General features: G+C 43.4%; 1 protein-coding gene across 6 annotated transcripts in view; it reads right to left on the bottom strand.

Moving 5' to 3' along the window:
• Positions 1-25,218, bottom strand: part of RGS6 (regulator of G protein signaling 6) — a 516,863-nt gene that overhangs the window by 78,380 nt on the left and 413,265 nt on the right. For all 6 annotated transcript variants that reach the window (XM_054028464.1, XM_054028466.1, XM_054028465.1 and 3 more), the window contains 6 exons: positions 23,180-23,244; positions 20,082-20,158; positions 11,032-11,113; positions 10,354-10,428; positions 8,830-8,928; positions 7,176-7,237 (listed from right to left, as the gene is read on the bottom strand). In XM_054028464.1, coding sequence (XP_053884439.1) covers positions 7,176-7,237; positions 8,830-8,928; positions 10,354-10,428; positions 11,032-11,113; positions 20,082-20,158; positions 23,180-23,244 — 460 coding nt within the window. The remainder of the gene's footprint in view (positions 1-7,175; positions 7,238-8,829; positions 8,929-10,353; positions 10,429-11,031; positions 11,114-20,081; positions 20,159-23,179; positions 23,245-25,218) is intronic.

The following is a 25,218-nucleotide window of genomic DNA, read 5'->3' as shown; positions in this document are numbered from 1 at the left end:
CTTTCCAGGTATTAAAGTTAGACTGACTGGTCTATAACTCCCCAAGTCCTCTTCCCCCTGTTTTTAAAGATAGGTGCTATGTCTGCCCTTCCCCAGTTCTTTGGGATATCATCCATCCTCAGAGATAATTATTATGGTTTCCAAAATTGCTTTAGCTAGTTTCTTAAGATCCCTAGGGTGTATTTTGTCGGGTGTATGCACAAGAATCTGAAAACTACCCTTTTCTCCTGGGTGGTAGGATTGCAACCTGCTTTTCATTTGTTTTTTTAGCATGAAAATGGGAAAGGAATTGGCATTGCTATCCCAGGTTTCTGCCATATGGATGTATTCCCTTAGAGTGTTCAGCTGGATGGCTTATATGTGGTTGTTTTTGCATTATTTGAATTCATAACCTCTATGACTCTATATTTGCATTTCAAGAGTCTTGCTGGAAAGATGAACAACATAGGGCTGATCCTGGGCCAGGTGTAAATTAGGTGCTAAAGTAAAGTGAAGTCAGTGATTTGTACCAGTATAAAACTACTATAAGGGAGACAGAATCAGGCTCCTCTCTAGAGACATTCCACTACATGCAAACAGACTTCATCCAACTGAAGGATGTATTGACAACCTTCTTAGAGCCAGAGGGGTACCCTAAAGTATTTAGAGAAGGATATTACAGCTGCCATCTTGGGAATGGAAGCATGTTCCAAAGAGACCACAAGTTCCAGCATGCAATGCTCCATCTTGATGTGAGAGGCCTTTTTCTCAGATCAAGAAATACACAGGCTGGGACCACATCTGTCTTTAAGACTCAGATGCCTACAGATTATACCTTTGAACCACCTCCAATCCCTTCCTCCATAGACAAACAAGGCCCATCCCAATCTGGCCTTAAGCATTCATTCATTATAATGTCTATGCTGGGCCAGCCCCAGGTAAACCACGGCCACAGTATTAATGCACAACTGTAAAGATGGTAGGGAATTATTCAGTGAATTTTTCTTAAAATATCAATTAATTAAAACCAAAACTTTTCATGGGAAAGGGTCAACTTTGATGAACTTCTTGACTCAAAATGTTTTTGAAAATCAAAGTGTCCAATTTCAATATTATGAAAATGAAAAATTTCAGATCCACAATTTGAAAGGAATTTTCATTTCAAAATTTAAACTAGAGTAAAAAAAAATTAAGAAAACAAAGTGGTCAAAATAAAAACAAAACATTTTGAAATTAAAGATTTTGGTTGATCTGAACCAATTTTTTTTTTTTTTTGAGATTTTGACTTTTTGTCCTTGTGATTGGGCAGCTGCCCCTCACTAGCTGAAAAGGGGTTAAAAGCAGCCTGAGGGAGGCTATGGCGGAGGCAGCCAATTAGAAAGGGGCTGAGAGGAGCAGCCAATCATAGAATCATTGAAAATTAGATTTGCAAGAGACCTAGCCCAACCCCCGCTCAAAGCAGGACCAATCCCAACTAAATCATCCCAGCCAGGCCTTTGTCAAGCTGGGCCTTAAAAACCTCTAAGGATGGAGATTCCACCACCTCCCTAGGTAAGCCATTCTAGTGCTTCACCACCCTCCTAATGAAATAGTTTTTCCTAATATCCAACTTAGACCTCCCCTACTGCAACTTGAGACCATTTCTCCTTGTTCTGTCATCTGCCACCACGGAGAACAGCCTAACTCCATCCTCTTTGGAACCCTGCTTCAGGTAGTTGAAGGCTGCAATCAAATCCCCCCTCACTCTTCTCTTCTGCAGACTAAATAAGCCCAGTTCCCTCAGCCTCTCCTCTTAAGTCATGTGCCCCAGCCCCCTAATCATTTTTGTTGCCCTCCGCTGGACTCTCTCCAATTTGTCCACATCCTTTCTGTAGCGGGGGCCCCAAAAATTGACGCGATACTTCAGATGTGGCCTCACTAGTATCGAATAGAAGGGAATAATCACTTCCCTCAATCTGCTGGCAATGCTCCTACTAATGCAGCCCAATATAGCATTAGCCTTCTTGGCACCAAGGACACACTGTTGACTCATATCCAGCTTCTCGTCCATTGTAACCCCCAGCAAATTTTCTGCAGAACTGCCGCTTAGCCAGTTGGTCCCCAGCCTGCAGTGCATGGATTCTTCTGTCCTAAGTATAGGACTCTGCACTTGTCCTTGTTGAACCTCATCAGATTTCTTTTGGCCCAATCCCCCAATTTTTCTAGGTCACTTTGGACCCTATCCCTACCCTCCAGCATATCTACCTCTCCCCCCAGCTCAGTGTCTTCCGCAAACTTGCTGAAGGTGCAATCCATCCCATCATCCAGATCATTAATGAAGATGTTGAAGAAAACCAGCCCCAGGACCGACTCCTCGGTCACTCCACTTTATACCGGCTGCCAACTAGACATCGAGCCATTGATCTAGCTGGCTTTCTATCCACTTTATAGTCCATTCATCCAATCCATACTTCTTTAACTTGCTGGCAAGAATACTGTGGGAGACTGTATCAAAAGTGTTGCTAAAGTCAAGGTACATCATGTCTACCGCTTTCCTCATATCCAAAGAGCCAGTTATCTCATCATAGAAGGCAACCAGGTTGGTCAGTGCTTGGTGAATCCATGTTGATGGTTTCTGATCACCTTCCTCTCCTCCAAATGCTTCAAAATGGATTCCTTGAGGACCTGCTCCATGATTTTTCAGGAACTGAGGTGAGGCAGACTGGTCTGTAGGCTGGCAGGCTCATATAAGAAGGGCTGTGGGGCAGAGCAGAGTTCAGTAGCTGCCTGGAGCTTGAGGGGAGAAGACCAGTCTCCTAGCAGCAGGAAGGAGTGCCAGCACCTGGGACAGAGCAGTGCTGCAAGCAGGGGCCAAGGGAGCTAGAGAGAGCTCCTGGCTAGCTGTTAGGGCCTGCAGGCTGAGGTAAGGGCAGAAGAGGGTTCTGGAGCTGTATGGGAAGCAGCCCTGGGACAATGAACTGCAGTTGCCACCGAGAGTGTGGCTGGACAGAGATTACAGGTCCCACAGAAGGGGGGAATATAGAGTGTGGCACAGCCGGAGGGCAGTATCACTGAAGAGGATGCCGGAGTCCTGGGAGTGGTGCGAGTCCTGGAACAAAAACGATGGTGGTGGGGCACCACTAGAGGAGGGCACCCTGGTGAGCAGACCTAATTCCCATGACAGCCGGCAGGAGGCGCCAGAGTGGTGAGTGAAACCCATCACAGTCCCAATTTGGGATAGGAAAATTTGTCAAAATCTCAAAAAAATTTGCAGGACAGTAAAAGCATATCCTGCCTCACTCTATCCAGCACCTGATATGGATTCTGTTTATACATCAGGCGCCAACTTCTTAGTGGTTCTGAGCATCTGTAACACCCATTGGGAGGCAGTTCAGCCTAGTGGCTTGAGCACTGGACTCAGTAGACATGGATACTATTTCCGGCTCTGCCACTGGCCTGCTGAGTGACCTTGGGCAGCTCACTTCACCTTCAGGAGTCCCAGTTTCCCCGTCTGTCAATGGGGATAGTGATACTGACTTCCTTTGTAGAGCACTTTGAGATCTGATGCAAAGAACTAGGTAAGAGTTAGGTGTTAGGAGTAGTACTGACTTCAAAGGAAATTGCTGCTGCTCAGCAGGCCCTGGATGGTGCTGATTGGCCTTAATTTCCACTGGCTTCAATTAGTGTTGAGGGTGCTCAGCATCATGCAGGATTGAACCACTAGTGAGCAGCTCATTTCATGATTTAGCTGCAGATGAGAAACACAGCTGTACAGGAGATTCAGGGGATGTCTACACTGAAAGTAGGCACCTGTGACTGGTCCGTGCCAGCTGGCTCGGACAAAGGGGCTGTTTAATTCCGATGTAGAGGTTTGGGCTTGGGCTGGAGCTCAGGCTCTAGGACTCTGCGAGGTGGGTATTTCAGGTATCAACCTCCTGTGGGAGTTAGATCACAAGGCACATGCAGGTTGAGTGGCTGGACTGTATTATGTCTTGCTAACACTGCAACTTGTTTCCCTAGCCCCCACCCCCCACCTCCACCTCGGAGTTCTCTCATGACTGTCCTGAAATGCCTTTATACTGAACTGAAAAAATGCCAGTTGGCGTTGCATAGGGTGCTGCTGTCATTATTCGGCTGTCTGATGGAGAGCACAGGACGGAAGTCTCCATTGTGCTGTAACATGCTAAACTGCCACACTGTCAGCTGAATTAATCTCTTAAAGTGTGGACTTACTCTAACAGTGACTGTAATAATGGCACCTTCTTACTCAACGGAACTGGTCCTTGTGTGTTCAGCATTTTACATGCTGACTGGAGAGACAACATTCGTTGTTTCAGATAATTGTTCACATCAGCTCATTCCTTCTCATTTGCCCTCTCCTCTGTCCAGCTATGTAACTAATCACCCCATTTATTATCTTCTCCTGCTCTGGTCTTTGCACCTCATTCAGTGCAGCTCCCCATGTCTGGGATTCTCTTCCTGGCCCCGTTCACTATGCCTCTAAATCCCAGAACAAATCTCCAGATTTGACTGTAAAAGGAACATGTAACCCTATAATAACTTACCAAAGGAACCTCTGGGTTTTATTGCTGCAACTCTTGTCCTTCCCCCTGCCTTCCAATGTCTGCTACAGTAGAACCTCAGAGTTCTGAACACCTGAGTTACAAACTGACTGGTCAACAACACAACTCCTTTGGAACTGGAAGTATGCAATCAGGAAGCAGCAGAGATTTAAAAAAAAAATAAAAGCAAATACAGCACAGTGCTGTGTTAAACATAAACTACAAAAAAAAAAAAAAAAAAGGGAAAGCAGCATTTTTCTTCTGCATAGTAAAGTTTCAAAGCTGTATTAAGTCAATGTTCAGTTGTAAACTTTTGAAAGAACCACCATAATGTTTTGTTCAGAGTTATGCACATTTCAGAGTTACAGTCTCCATTCCTGAGGTGTTTGTTACTCTGAGGTTCTACTGTATCTGTTTTCCTTATGTCTTACAGTTACCTATGGTAAATAGTATAACACCTATTGACTTCAGAGGGAGCAGGATAGACCTCAGACTATACACTTCAGGACAAGAACAATGACCTTTACTTCCTGGAGGTCTTCGTGCCTTGAACATTGTTGATAAGAACACTCTGGCTTGGCTTAACTGGATTGCATATGCCAAATTAATAGGACAAGAACATTTCTGAAACAAAAGTTTCCTTTTTGGTTTGAAAAAACTTTTTACTTTGAAACTTTAGTTAAATTAGTTTAGTTTAAGAAGGTTTTTGTTCCTGTTTTTTAATTGTTGAAATAAAAACAGAACATTTTGAAATTATTGAAACAAAACATTTTGATTGACCTGATCTGAATTTTTTTCCAGATTATCCATTTGTAAACAAGTTTGAGATTTTGACTTGTTGTCCCAATTTGGGATGGAAAAACATCTTGAAATCTCTAAAATTCTCATGGGACAGGAAACTATTTCCTGCCTAGCTCCAATTGAAACAACTATTTACTTTTGAAAATCTTGGCATTAATAAATACTATTATTAATAACGACAGTTCAGCTCTACTTGAGGAACATGTAGGCTCACTGTTAATAAATTAATGAGTTCTACTGATTTTATCCTTCAGAATTAATACAATTCTTGCAAAACTATAAAAAAAGATAAATTTGTTTGTCTACAAATTACCTGCCTAGAGATTTTTACTGCCTCATGATATTAACGTCCTTATGGGTAAAATCTATGCAAAATGACCTTTACTATAAAGCACTAAATTCAGCTGCTAACTGCCAATGGGAAGAATGGATTCAAAAAGCATAAATATGGATGTGATCATTTTCAATACAGCAAAATATCATTACATTTATGCAAGGTCCTATGAAACATTTGAACGTTTTCTTTTTAATTAGTTACATTTCCATTTAAATGGTTAGTTTTGATGACCCAACAGGGGATTTACTTTCAAGCATGTGCCTTCTTAATTTGCCTAATTCAGTATAAATATGTTGAAGGCAGGAGCTGATTCTGTGAAGCACAGCACTTTGCAAGGTAATGTCTTTTTAATTTTTTAAAACATGGCAAATTCCCAATATTTCTCAATTATTTAATTATTTTTCTATAAAGGACCAGCCTTCACCTGGTACTGCAAAAATATAATCATCATTGTTTCATTGCTTTAGATTAAAGTACAGTTCTGCAAAACAACTCTACATGGCATTATGGGGATCCCTATTTGTATAAAAAATTCCATTGCAAATGTTCTGAGTTTACAAGTAACTAAGCTGCTGTTTTCTAACTGCCAGCCCTGCAGATTCACACTGGGATGATCAATTCAAGAAGGTTCTTTTCTGGCTCATGTTTCATCACCAGCAATAAAGATTCCACAGGATAAATTGTGCCATCATTTGCATCTGTATGACCCTAATGCCTTAAAACAGTGCCTCTCAACCTTTCCAAACTCCTGTACCCCTTTAAGGAGTCTGATTTGTCTTGCGTACCGCCAAGTTTCACCTCACTTAAACTACTTGCTTACAAAATCAGACATAAAAATACAAAAGGGTCACAGCACACTATTACTGAAAAATTGCTTACTGTCTCATTTTAACCATATAATAATACAATAAATTGACTGGAGTATAATTTTATTTTTTATATTTCAGTGTATAGTATATAGAGTAGTATAAACAAGTCATTGTTGGTACGAAATTGTAGTTTGTACTGGCCCCACTAGTGCTTTTAATGTAGCCTGTTGTAAAACTAGGCAAATATCTAGATGAGCTGATGTACCCCTGGAAAGACCTCTGAGTAACCCAGGGGTACATGGATCCCTGGGGTTGAGAACCACTGTCTTAAAATAATGCCCGGGTTTGAACAGGTGCAACCCTAGTGTCTTCATTGAGCTTGAAAAGCTGTAAGTGTGGGCAGAATCTGGCCCTGCAATTGAAATTGCATTGGCAATTTTATAGGTGATCCATGATTCAGAAGAGAATCCATCTCATTCTCCCAGAGCCGCTCTGGCTAACAGGAGTAAAGAGCAGTAAAAAACAAATGATTTTTCATACAAAATGAGCTGGGAAATTTTGTAACTGAAATGGAACTGCTTTCATCCTTTGTACAGAGCCTTGCACCATAACTTTATGGAAAAATGTCAAATTTGATCATCTGAGATGACAAATAGAAATACTAAACCAACAAGAGAGTATTATAATAATGTAAATCAAGAAACTCACCTTTCAGCTACTTTGGACATTTTTAAACAGTGTCTGTCTATCTGCACATTCAGAAAGGTTATCTGGGGAAAGAGATGACGGTTAAAAGAGATTAACAACCCAGCAGATCTAGAGCCAGGGGTGCTGGAGAGGCCAGAGGGGCAATGCCCCCCCCCCCCCTTTTTAACATGAGCATAGTCGGGTAGGTGCGGAGAGATGGTGGCAGGGGCTGCGCTTCACAGCAGGGGAGCTCATAAGGTGATCAGCTCCCTGGTCACAAAGGGCAGCCCCTGCTACCGATGTCAACCTCTTCCCGGTAGCGGGGGCTGAGATGGGCCTTAGCTCTGCCTTGCCACAGGGCCCAGCCCCTTGCTCCTCCTATTTCCCCCAGAAGTTGGAGCCGGGCCGTGGTAAGAGCCCTCCAGAGAGCCACTGTTGGGAGCCCCAGACCCACCACCTGCCCAGGGTGGCATGCCCCGGGGGGGCTGTTCTCAGGCATCCTGGCCAGGGGGCAGGGCCTTGAGGGAAGGGGGGAGCAGAGGGGATAGGGCCACAGTTGTGGCACCAGTGCCTCCTCCACTTCTATACAGGTTCCGGCGCTCCTTTCTGATTGTGTCACAATGCAGTCTTGGCTTTGCATTTCAAGTGACACATCAGTTTGCAAGGAATAACCATGTGTTCTCTTCCGGGTGTCAGAGAACACAACAGTAAGACAGGTTTACTTGTGCTGGAACAGGGACATGCAAGTTGCCCCTCCCTGCCTGCATTCGTTGGGTTGGCTGTGTGCTGGAGAGATTCTGATCATAACGGCATTACCCCTTAATATTCAGCTCTTGCTACACATTGGTGGTATGGTGCCTGCCTTTCCCTGGGGGGTTCTACTACAGAAAACAGCTTTTATTCCTACTGAAAGTTCCCTGGAAGCCCTGCCTATGGAAGCAGTACTGAATGAGCAGAACCTCCAGCTGCTTTGGATAATCCTCCTCCCTTATCAATACCGCCCACTTTTTGAGTATCCCTGGTGACCTGAAGGAGAGGCAAAACTATGGCCAGAGGCGGTACAACACATATACAATTCTTTATACATTTGGTTTAGTTTTTGGCTGTGGGTTGCTTTCAAACTCATCCTGATTTTTGTTGAATGCATTCATTCTTTGAAAGTATTTGCCAAATATTCTGGAAAATAATTTTCAGACCGTGGGTTGTTCACAAACTGTTTGTGTTGCCTATTTGCTACTCATGGCATGTTGTTGGTCACCAAAGTCACATGGAATTGCATGTGCTCCCTGATTGGATGACTGGAACATTTTTGAAAGGTATAATTACTTAAAATAAACCTGCACAGAAAAAAATGTAACATTTTATGGGAAATGCTGTCTGTGGGCATGTAAGGTAAGTGGAATTTTGGACTTGAGAGCCACTCTGTTAATTTGAAAAGAGAATATGGCATGTAGCATTCATCTCAATGTATCTGCATGTCCCTTTTCATATTTAGCTTTTGATACATTCTACTTTGTTCAAAGCATGCCAACATCACCTTACATTTCCATCATTTTGCACCAAGAAACATCAAGCATCTTTCTGGCTTTATTGATATTTCAATAAAAATATAAACATCTTTTTGAAAATAATGTACTCGGTTCTTGGAGGAGTTGTTCTAAGATGGTCTACTTACTTTTTTTCGGAAGTCCTCTTTTGTAGTTTTTCGTACGGGTTGGGAGGGCATATGTACAGGGCTTTGGGATTGAGAATCTTCTGTAACCCCATATACTGACTGAAACAAATAACACGAAAAATTACAGAGCTTTATTGTTACATATGTAAGGAAATTCTGTGCACGAAAACAGCCAAGTAAGGAGCCAGCAACTGTCTACTGTTACCTTTTCAAAGATCAATAACTCTTAAATCTGGAACAAAGTTAATAAATGAGGTTGTATATACAAATACCCGAGTGGTGAATAGCTGTAGCTGTGATAATTGAATATTGTGATTTCTCTCTGAGGAGCTCAACTGAGAACAAATGCAAATAACAGCCTGATAATCAGAGGTACATGAGAGGGTTTGTCTTCTGATTCCCTACCTTCGTATTTTAGTTGCAAAACTGAAACTTCTACATTTTATGAAACTAATACTTTTGATGAAAGCTTCATCTCTGCTAATATGCATCTTTTGACACTTACTTCAAAATTTCTCAATATCTGTTTGCTTATTATAAATTACCTAATTTTCAGTCAATCAAACCCTTTATTTCTTATGCTGAAGCACTTTATCTAGATATAAAATAACTGATTTTTGCTCTACTCTACAAGTCTATTGCATTTCCCCAATAAATGGAGACATTTATATTTGAGAAGTGATAGTTTGGTTATTATGCATTTTTTAGGGTACACAGACTTCAGGGAAACTGCCTTGTGCATGAAGTTACGCATGTGTGTTTATGTTTGTAGGGATCAGTAACTGAGATGGGGGGCAGGAAAAGATAGGGGTGGAAATCCAATTCTATCTCAATTGTCTCCTAAACATGATACTAAACAACTTTAAGAGAACTTAGGGAAATAACTTTTAATCCTGAGGCTTTGATACACTGAAAAAAGGGTTAATTTGGTGTCAATGAGCCAAGTTTTCCACAAACCTTAAAAAACAATAGCAACAACAAAACAGAAAAACACCATCAAATCACTGGTAGTGCATTTATTTGTCAGGTATTGAAGGCAATAGCAGGCATCTTTTTGTTCAATTAATTATTTTTTCTTTATTTGACATTTGTATGAAACATTGAAAGGTTATGATGTCATTTAATAGCCAGCATATTGACATGTTTGGGACCATCATGCTGATATCCAACAGTTCATTTATGTTGCCTATATTTGTTAAAATGGGAGCTCTGTGGTCACAAAATTAAAATGACGACTATCCCAGGCAAAAGAAAAAATAATCAGGTCTTAATTCGAAAAGAGTGCTGTCTAGTGGCTACAGCAGGGGTCTGGGAGTCAGAACTCCCTAGTGCTGTTCTCAGCTCTGCCAAGACTTGGTCTGGTACCTGTCCATTTGTAAAATGAACATAATAAACTTACTTACAAATGTGGAGGCTTAATTAATATTTGTAAATTACTTTGAAATTCTCATTTGAAAGATGCAATATACTGTTGGTGTAAAACATAGTTGTTATTGTTCTGAAAAAAAAAAAAAAAACCCTGACCTTTTTGACCTTCTGTGGGTTTTTCATACGGCGACACTTTCTGATGTCCATTTCTGTTGTGTTCACGCAGCCTGGCTAAGAAAGGGACATTCATAATATTACCATTGATGTTAACAATGTACATACCACCTCCTCCCACTGGAAAGCAATAATAAAAAAAAAAAAAAAAAGAGTTTTTATCCTTTGCTTGCAGCATAAATATTGTTACAAAAATACATAATAGGATCTTTTTCAAGATGCTTTCTTTAAGGTGTGTATTATAAATCATATTAGTTAATCAGTAACTGCAAATGTTAATTAAGTTGAATCTTAGCATCCAATTCATTTGCTCATAACTTCAGCACACAACTTCCATTCAGGCTGAAATTACTTGGTCTCAGCTCGAAGCTGAGTTTTTCTAGAAAACTTGAACAGAACGGGTTTAACTGCTTTTGAATTCTACTTATGAAAAAAAGAACCTTTACACTTTCACTTTATGGTCAAATCAAAAATGTTGTGCATGCACAAATCTAAAACTTTTGAAACAATTTTGTTCAAACTTGGCTTGTTCTGAAGATCTCCTAATGGACAATTGAAATGTGAAGAAAATCTGTTCAGCAGTTTTAAAGCTAACCTCTCCTTGCAGCATATCCAACATCGCTAGGTTTGCTAAGTAGCATAATTTAAAAAGAGACTTACCACTGGCCTATGTACATCCCAAAATGCTCTTTCCTGGCTGTCCAAAATTTTCCTTTCAGTTTTATCCTTTTTTCTGTCAATTCTGGGAAAATAAAAAAATGAAACAATCCACGACTTCACTTTTCTGACTTGCTCCCAGTTTCCCCCTGGATTTGTGGACCTGATTGACAGCAATTCTAGTACTCCTGTTCTAGTGACACATTTTTCCATACAGAAATGTCAGATTCCAGATGCCAAGTGATTTGTGGGGTCATTCCACCAGCCTGATGAAAGGGAATTTTTGTTTTTAGTGAGAGAACTTTTTTGTTAACATCTGCTCTGCACCTGGCAGCGAATAGCCTTTTTGACACCACATTTCCCAGTCCCAGTCAAGCAGAGCACTTAAATTGGTGCTTAACTTTAAACATGTGAGGAGGACAACTTATACCTTCAAGTCAGTGGCACTGCTATGGGTACCCGCATGGCCCCACAGTATGCCAACATTTTTATGGCTGACTTAGAACAACGCTTCCTCAGCTCTCGTCCCCTAGTGCCCCTCCTCTACTTGCGCTACATTGATGACATCTTGGACCCACGGAAAGGAGGCCCTTGAAGAATTCCACCTGGACTTCAACAATTTCCACCCCACCATCAACCTCAGCCTGGACCAGTCCACACAAGAGATCCACTTCCTGGACACTACAGTGCAAATAAGGGATGGTCACATAACCACCACCCTATACCGGAAACCTACTGACAGCTATATGTACCTACATGCCTCCAGCTTCCATCCAAGAGACATCACATGATCCATTGTCTACAGCCAAGCCCTAAGATACAACCAAATTTGCTCCAACCCCTCAGACAGAGACCAACACCTACAAGATCTTTATCAAGCATTCGTAAAACTACAATACCCACCTGGGGAAGTGAGGAAACAGATTGACAGAGCAAGACGGGTACCCAGAAATCACCTACTACAGGACAGGCCCAACAAGGACAATAACAGAACACCACTGGCCATCACATACAGCCCCAGCTAAAACCTATCCAGCGCATTATCCATGATCTACAACCTATCCTGGATAATGATCCCTCACTCTCACAGACCTTGGGAGGCAGGCCAGTCCTCGCTTACAGACAACCCCCCAACCTGAAGCAAATACTCACCAGCAACTACACACTACACCACAGAAACACCAACCCAGGAACCAATCCCTGTAGCAAACCTCGTTGCCTACTCTGTCCCCATATCTACTCTGGCGACACCATCAGAGAACCCAACCACATCAGCCCCACCATCAAGGGCTCATTCACCTGCACATCCACTAACGTTATATATGCCATCATGTGCCAGCAATGTCCCTCTGCCATGTACATTGACCAAACCGGACAGTCCCTCCGCAAAAGAATAAATGGACACAAATTGGACATCAGGAATGGGAACATACATAAGCCAGTAAGTGAACACTTCAATCTCCCTGGTCATTCTATTACAGATTTAAAAGTCACTATCATTGAACAAAAAACTTCAGAAACAGACTTCAAAGAGAAACAGCAGAACTAAAATTCATTTGCAAATTCAACACCATTAATCTGGGCTTGAATAGGGACTGGGAATGGCTGGTTCATTACAGAAGCAGCTTTTCCTCTCCTGGGATTGACACCTCCTCATCTATTATTGGGAGTGGACTACATCCACCCTGATTGAATTGGCCCTGTCAGCACTGGTTCTCCACTTGTGAAGTAACTCCCTGCTCTCAATGTGTCAGTATATAATGCCTGCATCTGTAACTTTCACTCTATGCATTCGAAGAAGTGAGGTTTTTACCCATGAAAGCTTATGCCCAAATAAATCTGTTAGTCTTTAAAATGCCACCAGACTTCTTGTTGTTTTTGTAGATACAGACTAACACGGCTACCCCCTGATACTTGACCTCTGAAGTCTGTTTACTTAAAAGTTACACATAAACTTAATGGCTATCCTGTATCAGGGTCCAACAAAGAACGGTTACTTATCTTCTGTAACTGTTGTTCTTCGAGATGTGTTGTTCACGTCCATTACACATTAGGTGTACGCGCACCGCGTGCATGGACGTCGGAAACTTTTCCCCTTAGCGGCTCCCGTCGGGCCGGCGGGGCCCCCTCCTTCCCGCCAGAGCGGTGCCCCGCTCCAGGGTATATATATCCCTGCCGACCCGACCACTCCGGTTCCTTCTTGCCGGAGACTCCGACAGAGGGGAAGGAGGGTGGGAAGTGTAATGGACGTGAACAACACATCTCGAAGAACAACAGTTACAGAAGGTAAGTAACCGTTCTTTCTTCTTCGAGTGATTGTTCACGTCCATTACACATTAGGTGATTCCCAAGCTTACCATTGGAGGTGGGTAGGAGTCAAGATACAACTGACTGTAGCACGGCCCGACCGACCATCGCGTCCTCTCTGGTCTGATGATGGATCGCGTAGTGGGCTGTGAACGTGTGCACCGACGACCAGGTGGCTGCCTTACAGATCTCCTGGATAGGGACCTGCGCCAAGAAGGCCGTTGAGGACGCTTGGGCTCTAGTCGAGTGGGCCCGGATCTCCGGGGCCGGAACATTCGCGAGCTCGTAACAAGTGCGTATACAATGCACAATCCATGCCGACAAGCGCTGTGATGAGATAGGCAAGCCTTTCATACGTTCTGCAATAGCAACAAACAGCTGGGGCGATCTGCGGAACGGCCTGGTCCGTTCCAGGTAAAAAGCCAACGCCCTGCGGACATCCAGGGTATGTAGGCTGCGGTGGTGAGGGTCCGTATGGGGTTTAGGAAAAAACACCGGTAGGCAAATGTCCCGTCCCATGTGAAACTGTGTTACCACCTTGGGGAAGAATTTGGGGTGTGGCCTCAGTTGCACCTTATCCTTATGGAACACTGTATAGGGTGGTTCCGAAGAGAGGGCTCTCAATTCCGATACCCTTCTGGCCGAAGTGATGGCCACGAGAAACGCCACCTTCCATGAGAGGTGCGTAAGGGAGCAAGTGGCTAGGGGCTCAAAGGGGGAACTCATGAGTCTTGTTAAGACTAGGTTCAGACTCCACGTCGGGACAGGCGGGCGCGAGTAGGGAAACACCCTTTCCAGCCCCTTGAGAAATCGGGCCACTGTGGGGTTGGAGAACACTGACACTCCTAACTCTCCCGGATGGAAGGCCGAGATTGCAGCTAAGTGAACCCTAATAGAGGCGGGCGCAAGCCCTTGATTCTTTAGGTGCAGAAGGTAGTCCAGGATCGACGGAACCAAGGCTTGTAAAGGCTGTATGTGTTGAGGCTCACACCAGTGGGAGAACCTTTTCCACTTTGCTAGGTAGGTCGCTCTTGTCGAGGGCTTCCGACTATTAAGGAGGATTTGCTGGACTTGGTGAGAGCACCTGTGCTCTGCATCATTCAGCCAGAGAGATGCCATGCCGTGAGATGTAGCGAAGACAGGTTCGGGTGGAGTAGGCGACCTTTGTCTTGCGTGACTAGGTCGCGATGGAGGGGGAGGGTGATTGGATCGGCTATTGACAGCTCCAGCAGGGACGTGAACCAATGCTGGCGTGGCCAGGCCGGGGCGATAAGTATGATTGTCGCCCTGTCCCTGCGGATTTTGAGGAGAACCTTGTGTATGAGTGGGAATGGAGGGAAGGCATATCCCAGGCACCCTCCCATGGAATCATGAAAGCGTCTGCTAATGACCCCCGGCTGAGGTTCTGGAACGAGCAGAACTGAGGGCATTGGCTGTTGTCCCTGGTGGCGAATAGATCCACCCGGGGAAAGCCCCACCTCCGGAAGATTGAATGCAGGACGTCTCGCCTAAACGCCCATTCGTGCATTCGGTAGGATCGGCTGAGGCGGTCTGCTAAACCGTTTTGAATCCCCGGAAGATACGTCGCGATGAGGTGTATCGCATGGGCTATACAGAAGTTCCATAATTGGAGTGCCTCGCGACAGAGGGGAGAAGACCGTGACCCGCCCTGCTTGTTTATATAGAACATGGCGGTAGTGTTGTCTGTCAGGACTGCCACGCTGTGACCTTTTAAGGTGGCGCGGAAGGTCTGACAGGCGAGGCGAACCGCTCTTAGCTCCTTCAGATTGATGTGAAGCAGCTTGTCTTCTCTGGACCACAGCCCTTGGGTCCGCAGTTCTCCCAGGTGTGCCCCCCAACCCAAGTCCGATGCGTCTGTTACCAACGTCAGAGTGGGCTGTGGGGCATCGAAGGGGATCCCTTCGCATACCTGGTGGTGATCTAGCCACCAGCGTAGCGAGCCGAGCACCTGGTTTGGGATCGTGACCACCTGATCCAATGGATCTCTGTTGGGGCGGTGCGAATGGGCGAACCACAACTGTAGGGGCCAAAGCCTCAGGCGGGCATGTCTGACCACGTGTGTGCAAGCTGCCATATGCCCCAGAATCTGCATGCAACACCTTGCCGTTGTCGTGGGGAACATTAGGACCGTGCTTACGGCTCTGTGAATTGACCTGAACCGTGCCTCTGGTAGGCTCGCTTGTGCGGTTACCGAGTCCAGGGTTGCACCTATGAAGTCCAGCCTCTGTGTGGGGACTAACGTGGACTTGGGCACATTGACCCGGAGGCCGAGCTTGTCGAACGTCTGCAGGGCCAGCATCACGTGAGACCGGACCTCGGCCTCCGACCTGCCCGCGAGTAGCCAATCGTCCAGGTACGGAAATACACGCATCCTTCTCTTTTCGAAGGAAGGCTGCTACCACGGACATGCATTTTGTGAACACTCGTGGTGCTGACGCCAGGCCGAAGGGCAGGACCGTAAACTGGAAGTGGCGCTGGTCGACGACGAAGCGCAGAAAACGTCTGTGGGCCGGATTGATTGAGATGTGAAAGTAGGCGTCTTTCATATCGAGGGCAGCATACCAATCCCCCGGACCCAGGGATGGAATAATAGTTCCCAGGGAGACCATACGGAAGCGAGCTTTGATCAGAAACTTGTTTAGATCGTGCAGGTCCAAAATAGGACGGAGGCCTCCTTTTGCCTTGGGGATCAGGAAGTATCTGGAGTAGAATCCTTTTCCCCTCAGGTCTATTGGAACCTCTTCTACTGCTCCAGCAGCGAGAAGGGTCTGAACCTCCTGCTTGAGAAGTTGCTCGTGAGAAGGGTCCCTGAAGAGGGACGGGGAAGGGGGATGGCAGGGAGGGGGCGAGGAAAACTGGAGGGTATAGCCCGCCTTCACTGTGTGCAGGACCCATTGGTCCGATGTTATGCGCGACCATGCCCGGTAGAAATGGGACAGGCGGTCTTTGAAAGACAGAGGAGGATCCGGAATGGGATATGGTACGCTGTCCTCGGGCGTAACTTCGAAAGCCTGGCTTATTTCCTGGCTGTGGCTTGCCCTGGCCGTGACTCTGGCCCTGGTTAGGCGTATTGTTACGTCTCCGCCTGTTATCCCTGCCTCGACGGCGGTACGGCTCGTGTCGGGGTCGAGGGTGGTATTGCCTTTGCGGCGGCTGGGGTTTAAAGGGCTTACGCTGCGTTACCGGGGTGTGCATACCCAACGACTTAAGGGTCGCTCGTGAGTCCTTAAGGCTATGTAGCCTGGCATCCGTCTGGTCGGAAAACAAGCCCGAACCTTCAAACGGGAGGTCCTGCAGCGTGGTCTGCACCTCCGGCGGGAGACCTGAAGCCTGCAACCACGCCGAACGTCTCATCACGACTCCCGACGCAATTGTTCTAGCCGCAGCGTCTGCTGAGTCTAGCGCGGCCTGTAAAGAGGTCTTGGCCACTGCCATTCCCTCACTACTGACTAAACACTACAACAACTAACTGATAACTGTTAGATAACTCTAATTGACTATTGCTAAGGGACACTCTCAGACGAGAGACAGAGTTGTTCCAACGCCGCCACGGACGGTAAGAAGGAACTGGAGTGGTCGGGTCGGCAGGGATATATATACCCTGGAGCGGGGCGCCGCTCTGGCAGGAAGGAGGGGGCCCCGCCGGCCCGACGGGAGCCGCTAAGGGAAAAAGTTTCCGACATCCGTGCACGCGACGCGCATACACCTAATGTGTAATGGACGTGAACAATCACTCGAAGAAGAAGTCAAATAAACACGACTTCACAAAATTGTTCCACATTGGACATAGTAACAGAATTATTGCAAATTCCTCATGGTCAGATCCCCACATCATAAATACCAGTAGCACCATCAAAACTGGCACTTTTAAGGAATTTCAGAAGACAAGTCAGAGACTGAATGGGACAAGGAGAATGAACAATCCCCCTTATGCATAATGTGGTCCCTTCCAAACATGTTTGAAGCATATTGATGGAGGAGTGTGGTGGAAGCCTACACTGGCACTACATATGCTGTACCTGTTTTGTTCCTATACAGAGGATGTCCATTTCTAAAGCTCTCAATTCAGCATCTTTATTGACGCTATTTTTAAATGAGAATTTAAAGTAGTAGTTGGGAGAAAACCCATCATTATGGGGGTTATTAGTTATTTGTCTTTATCACCACCACCCCTTGTTGGAGAGGTTGCGATCAGTTGTTGATCCACCTATAAATGGAATTACGATATCACCTCTTGGAACATAGCATCATAAGGCTGAGACAATGACCCAGATTCTTGGCTGCAGATGAGGAGCACATAGTGCTATCTGGGAGGGCGGCATGCAAAGGCTTTGTGCTCCCCCAGTTCTGGGTCACCTAGCATAAAGTTAGAGCAGCCTTCAGGTGGCTGTCAATGGGCCAAGGGCATGGCAGCTGAGGATAAGAGACTCAGGGTATGTCTTCACTGCTGGGGAGATCGACGCTGCTGCAATCGTTGCAGCGGGTGTCAATTTAGCAGGTCTAGTGAAGACCCGCTAAATCGACAGCAGAGCACTCTCCAGTTGACTCCGGTACTCCAGCTCCCTGAGAAGAGTAAGGTAAGTTGATGGAAAAGCATCTCCCATCGATGCAGCACAGTAAAGACACCAGGGTAAGTCGACCTAAGCTACATCGACTCCAGCTGCATTATTCATGTAGCTGGAGTGGCGTAACTTAGGTCGACTTACCCCCATAGTGAAGACAAGCCTTCAGATTCAGCTCACTTTCTTCCAACCTAGCCCCTTATGCCAGACAAAGGTGTACGGGATTGAATAGGAGATGTTATGCCAGCTTTACAACACTCAAAGATTCCCATGCCCATAGTGGGTAATCCTCCTGTGGCTGGTTACACTGACTTTAGGGCTGCTTTGTTCTAGTAGTAAAACATAAAATGGTTGCGACACAATCCAGGATCTGGGCTTTTTTATATATACAATCTCCAAGAATGTGCCATTGATTACAATTTTTTTAAAATTAGAAATATTGAATTATGAAAATACAATATAATTAATTGCATTAAGGCCATGATTTTCAAGCATTGCAACTAAATCCACTAAGCAGGTGGCCTGATTTTCAAAACACGAAGCAACCAGAGTGCTCATTGAAGTCCACACTGAATATTACTGCTCATTTGATGTTGCCCAGGGCTTTGGCATGTCCAGCTTACAGGTAAATACACCAATGGAATTCTATATGCAAGATGGGGGAGGGGAGTACAAAACTTGATATGAAAAGGAATGTTTCCAGATGCTTGTTGTTTTTCAATTTAAATCTTACTCTGCAGTGCTGGAAACCTAAGCCCAAACAGCACTGGAGTAGTGTCTGAAAACCAAGAAATGAAGCCAACTAGCGACAGGAAGTGAGAGCAACCAGTTGAGTTTTACTGCTCCAAGTGAATGAAATGGAGAAAAAGTAAACAAACATCACTGATAGTGAAAAGAAAACAAGACTTAAAATCCTTCCAGTTGTAATGATCTGTGCTACTAGTGACAGAAGAACATAATCAAACAAAATTATGATTTTTATCTTGGCAGTGAACCTTTAAGCATCTCAAAGACTAATTATTATTGTAACTTCCAATTTTCTCATCTCATCAGAATACTAGCATTCTGAACTGAAATAATCCCTTAATTACCATGTTATTTTAAGGATAATTACCATGTTCTTAAATGGTCCATAATTACAATGTAATTACAGTGTTAATCAACGAAGTACTACAAATATAGATACACACACTTCCATAGATACACATACATAATAAGAAGTAGCAATCACTTTTCATTTTGTAACATTTGTTTTGCTGTTTGATTCTGAAAGTGCAAATTCCCTCTGCTTTTTCGGTGTTTCCCAAGAATACAAATATCCGTATTCTGTATCACTAATATGTCTCCTTCATCTTCCTTGTAGTTTTCACATGTGACAACTCCTGCAACACGGACACACAGATTTCTAAGCACCCTAATTTCACAAACACAGAACCATGTACATATTGTGGGAGTAGTAATGTCATGTTGCATATACTACTAAGAGATTGCACATTGTGGTCATGGGTAAATAGAAGGTAAACTGCAGATTCCCAGTTCTGGGTGGAATGACAGGAGAAAGAGGGTAAAAAAAAGTACTCGTAAAATACGAGTAAGCCTTATGGAAGTATTACATAATAGTCCACAATGATTTGGTAGTACAAGGAGGTCAGTTAGTATGGATACAATAGAACTGAGTTTTCTGGGATTTGATTTATTCCGTGGGAAAAATAATTGGGGATATTTATAAAACAAATGTACTGTATGAAGCCCAACTGTACAGCTACTGCAGAAATGGCAGCACTTTTTATCTTCAAAGTACTTTACAAACATTAACTCATACACCTGCCTGGCAGGTATTATTCTTCCCACTTATACCGAGTGGGAAATTGAGGCACAAATGGTAAGAGACTTGAACAAGAGCAAGAAGCTCAGGAGTTCCTGGATTCCAGACCTGCACACAGATGATTACACCCATCTTTATCCTGGCATTTTTTCCTCATAGTATGTGATCTTGTGAATTAGCCCTATGCTATTTCCAGTGTGACAGGGACTAGAATTTACCAATAAATCCCGAGTTTAATTTTGGCAAAGGCTTTAACTGAGAAACATTGTCTTAATCCAATCCCCTTCCCCAACAAAGTTCTAAAGACTCCTCCAGTTCACTGAACTGGGAATACTTACTTCACTTGGGCCTCTGCTTGCATAAAGATGAATTCCCACTTCCTTGCAAAAGCCCTCTGCAGTCTTGCTAAATTTTCCTGATAAGAGAAACAAATGAAGAGAACAATTAATCACACTAATTACAACTGCAGTTTAAGAACTAAATTATTGCATCAGTTTATTTAACCTGGAAAGCTCAAAACACTGAAATTAATATTGGTAAATTGTCTAAGTAGGCAAAGTATGATATGAATGTGAATGCAATGGTGTGTGTGTCCCTTTCAAGCCACCACATAGCAGAAACAGGAAGGCCCAAAGCAAGAGTTGTAACAGGGTGTGAAACAGACTGCCAGAGCTCTACTAATAAAACAGTGTTGGACTTGTTTCCATGTATTCCTCAGTGTACTTTCTACTGTGAAAGTTTTTGGAACTGACAACTTCCCATTCTGATAGCAGCTGACTGCTACCTGCATGCTTTGCTTTTGCGGGGTAGCTGGGTGGGGAAGGAGGAAGGGTATTTTCCGGCCTTACTTGTTTCATAAAGGATGACCATCCCTCAGTTGTCCAGTGGATTATTAACCCTGAAGGCACTCCACAGTGCAGCATACTGAAGTCTGGGTATTGTCAGGGCAATTCATGAAAGGAAACTGATTATTTGTTAGGACAATGGAAATAACTAGAGATGGGCCCAAGCTGCTTAAGTCTGGATCCAGATCCAAACTTTGTTTAAGTCTGAGGTTCAGTTTAGATTTCTGCTCCATGACCATTACAGTGAGAGGCCTGAGCCACAAAGTTTGGAGATGGATCTGAACTTGATCAGAATGTAGAGTGGGGTTTGGGACATGGCTCGAATTCCAAGTTTAAGCCCATTTCTAAAATTAACTTCATAACACTGACAGGTATTCTGAAGTCAAATTTACACACATGCACACAGAGGTATGGAGACATAGAACACTATTAGCCTGATTCTCCTCTTCTCTTCTCACTTACTCTGGGTTAAAATGTTTTAACTTTTTACTGGTTGGTAAGATATTATTGGTTCTACCACTATAGCCCATTATTGTTATAGCTCCAGTTCAGGAAAGCACTTAAACACATACATGTTGGTTCATAAATTCACAGACTCCAAGGCCAGAAGGGACCATTAGATAATCTAGTCTGACTTCCTGTATAACAGGCCATAGAATTTACCCATTTACCCCAGAAGTCCATTCATGCATAAGTCTAAGTTCATACACATTCAGGAGACCATCTGAGCATGTGTTTAAGTCACATTGAATTCTATAAAAAGAAGAACAGGAGTACTTGTGGCACCTTAGAGACTAACAAATTTATTAGAGCATAAGCTTTCGTGGACTACAGCCCACTTCTTCGGATGCATAGTGGGCTGTAGTCCATGAAAGCTTATGCTCTAATAAATTTGTTAGTCTCTAAGGTGCCACAAGTACTCCTGTTCTTCTTTTTGCGGATACAGACTAATACGGCTGCTACTCTGAAACCTGTCATTGAATTCTATGTGACTTAATCATATGCCTTCAATTAAGTACATGCTTAAGCGTGGTCCTGAATCGGGATGTTCTCCTGAATTATGGGTTCAGGAAATCAGCAGGTAAAGCGGCAAAAGAAAACTTAACTATGCCTGAATACGAGAGACCTGGGTTGAAATCTCAGCTTTGCCAACTGGGAACAGGGACTTGAACTCAGGTCTTCCACCTCCCAAGAGACTGCCTTAACCATTTGGCTATAAGGTTCTCTGGGATGGGCCTTTTTCAATCTCTCCTGTTGAATTTTTTCCATGTTTTATAAAATACATACATAGATACTGGAGCAGGGACTGGAGCCTGGGTCTCCCAGGACATTGTGTTATCTGCTAGGCTAGAGAGTTATGCTCACTCTCTCTCTGGCCCAATGGGAGATTTAGATTAGTGTTAGAGCAGAATTTAACTCAGTATACTGTGGCCAGAAAATAGTCTACTGTTATTTCCTACTGTACACGGAAATGCAGTCCATATGTGGATTCAGCAGCAGCATGACTCCAGTCAGTCACTGAAGGCCATATTTTGTCCTCAGTGTATTTATATACTATCCTATTGTCATCCACAAGACTTGTGTGCAAGGATCCAATGGAGCATTCATAGTCCCTTGTGTGCAAAAGCAATCAATGGAGAGTTCTTTCTTTATCTCGAGTCAGCACAGGGCACATCTGTGGCATGATGGGGACAGGCTAGGCTATGAATTAGATATATTAAACAGGTCACTGCTGGGTCACATTTGCTCCCAAATTTAGATTTTATAATGAGGTGGGAAGGGGAAATTAGTTTTGTTCGTTTGTTTTAAAACAAAACCTAAGACCAATACAAATGTTTTCATAAAATTAAAACACATTTCTAATAGAAACAATTTTTCAAACAAACATTCCATTGAAGTATTTGAAACTCAACCACTACTCTGTTGAGCTAGTTAAGCAGAACCTGAAAATTAGATTGACTAGAGCCCAGTTATAAACAAAAGTGCAGTTGGCTAGAATGCTTTCATTGCCTACATTCAGAGTAATGCAAACAGCGAATGACTTGTAACATAGGTTAAGGGCATTTTCACATGTCTGCTTTTTTAGCCTGACAATGCCTCTTTACTAAACATAGCTAATGCCTGTATATGGAATTTGGAAAATTTAGCTCAAATTTTTTGTAAATCGTTCCTTTGAGAGTCTACAAATATGAGATATGCATCAGCAGCAATGTAATTGTCCAAGAATGCTAACCTTGTAATATATCTGAACATTTATCACCCCACTGGCTCCTGTAAAGACAAAAGCTAACCAGAAAAGCAGCCCCAGTGTAAGCTCTTGTGCAACATGCCCCAGATCTCTGAAGGAGTATGCTGTGGATACTTAAAGGTGAGACACTAAAATATGTATCATGTACATCCTCGGTTAGGAGTTTGACGTTCTCTCAAGAATTAACCAATAGAATCTTTTGAAAATAAATAAAATAAAATAATAGTGATAATAAAATAGAGAGTTCCCTGCTAAAGGTGAATTCAAATCACTAAGAAGAAAGATTCAGTTTTCGAACAAAGCATTGCTCCCGCTCCATGAACTGTAACATCAGTATACCTACGGCTTCATAATCCGCCAGCTCCAGCCTAGCTTTGTTCTGCATGGTCCGCTTGCAAAGATAGATGGCTAAGGGGAGAGCCATAATGAAAACAATTCAGAAAAAGGCAGTTACTACAGGATGGAAAAAAAAACAACCAAAACCATTGTTGTGCATGTACTGTTCATTCACACAGTTAAACCTGACCTTAGGAATGATAGAGCTAGATACCTAGCTAGCATTTCCTGTGCACGGTAGGCGTCTCAAGTCTCACGGGAGGATATAACCTTTAAAGATCTGGAGACATCTCAATTAATAAGCATGAAAAGCCATTTTATTTAGACACAGCTCCGCTTGCATCTTATGGGCTATATTATGGCTTTATCAACGAAGCCGTGAGTATGGGGAGGTGCCCAAAGAGGAAAGGCAGAAAGGCATAATTTCTACTGGGGCTGGTGAAAGATGCTCTCATCAGTGCATTGGCCATGCTCCACAGCTGGTGTGGAAGGGGTCAGAGCCATCACCCTGTTGCCTCCTCACCCCCTTTTTGAGCATCCTTCTCCCAGCTAGAGCACAGAGAGTGAGAGGACTGTTCTTGCGAGTGGCCCTGTATATCTTCTGCATTTCCTTCCCTTGTTTATTGAAAAGGTATTCAGATTATTGATATGAAAATAGCAATTAGAGCCAAATCCTGAGAGGAGCTGAGTGCCTCTTTGGATTTGATTAATTGCTTTTAAGATTCATCAGCTCCATCTGCTTATTCCCATTTAAAATAATTGTTTTGTCCAACACCACAACCAATTACCATAGCAATTGCTGTGAGTGTATATACTGGGGGTTGATATGGGCCCAGTGTATTCTGTACCATCCTGCATTCTGAGGCAGTTAGCATCAGGACTTTGCAACTGGCCCCTCACCTCAATTATGGACTGAAACCAGAACGCAGAATCCCAACTTACACAGGAGCTGGGTCAAATTCAGATCCAAATTACATAATATGGATCTCCAATCTTTGGGGTCTTTGAAATCTGAACCTGGATCTGAATGTGGTAAAAGTCCCTAACTTACACCCTCTCCTAATCTCTTTCAGGGCTGGATACAATCTGACCCACAGTCTATAGAAGTAGAGCTGCACAGAAAATAGGGTTTTGTCTGAGGGAAATTACTTTTTTCATCAACATTTTCAATGTCAACTTTTCATTGAAAAACATGGATTTTTGATTTTCTGAAACAATGAAAATGTTGAAACAGGCACTTTCCATAAAAAAAAAAACTTCATTTCCTTAAAAACCCAATTTTCTGTTAAAATTGACAGAATATTTTCAACTACCTCTACTGAGGAGATTCAGATATTGCATTAGAGGCACAGTGACCAGACCGGATTAATTCAAGTATTGTTATTCTTGGTATTTATATATTTCAACAGTAGTTTCATCTGGAAGCCATTTATAGGGTCAAAATAAATCCAGATCTAGTCATCTCAGGGTATTTCCACATTCCAGGGACCGAACTATCATCAGGCGGCCAGTTTCAGCCCCATAAATGTCTTTGAGGCATCAAAAATGCAGGTAAAAAAATGTATAGACAGCTACTGAGACTTCAGTTTTATTTGGATTTAGCTGAAAACTGCCAGTCTGGGCTTTATTCAGGATTCTGAAGAATCCACATGGACATCCCTAACTGATATACAAATGCTGATATTGGATACGTGAAAATGAGCCCGAAGGGGCTCAAAGCTAATGCATGTGCAGCATGTTTTCAGCCTTGAGGCAGGTCATAGAAGGCCTTTCTTTGAGGGGCACTATTATATACAATGCATTGCATCTACATCCAATTTTTTACTTAATGCTACAGAAAAAAATCTTCTGTTTCCAGATTGTTACTATGATACGTACAGAAAGTATTTTCAGTGTAACTGCGCACATACCTAATATACAGTGGTTACCCTTAAAATATTTAGAAATGCCTTTGTAAATAATTAACATTACTGTGACTCTTACCATAGCTTTTCATAGATGTTCCCTACACTTAGGCAAACATGGAAAGATGTTAATAATTATCAC

The sequence above is a fragment of the Malaclemys terrapin genome, chromosome 4 (assembly GCF_027887155.1).
Source record: "Malaclemys terrapin pileata isolate rMalTer1 chromosome 4, rMalTer1.hap1, whole genome shotgun sequence".
In the NCBI taxonomy this organism is placed as follows: Eukaryota; Metazoa; Chordata; order Testudines; family Emydidae; genus Malaclemys; species Malaclemys terrapin.
The sequence above is the reverse complement of the archived record's forward strand: the minus strand, read 5'-3'. Positions and strand labels throughout refer to the sequence as shown.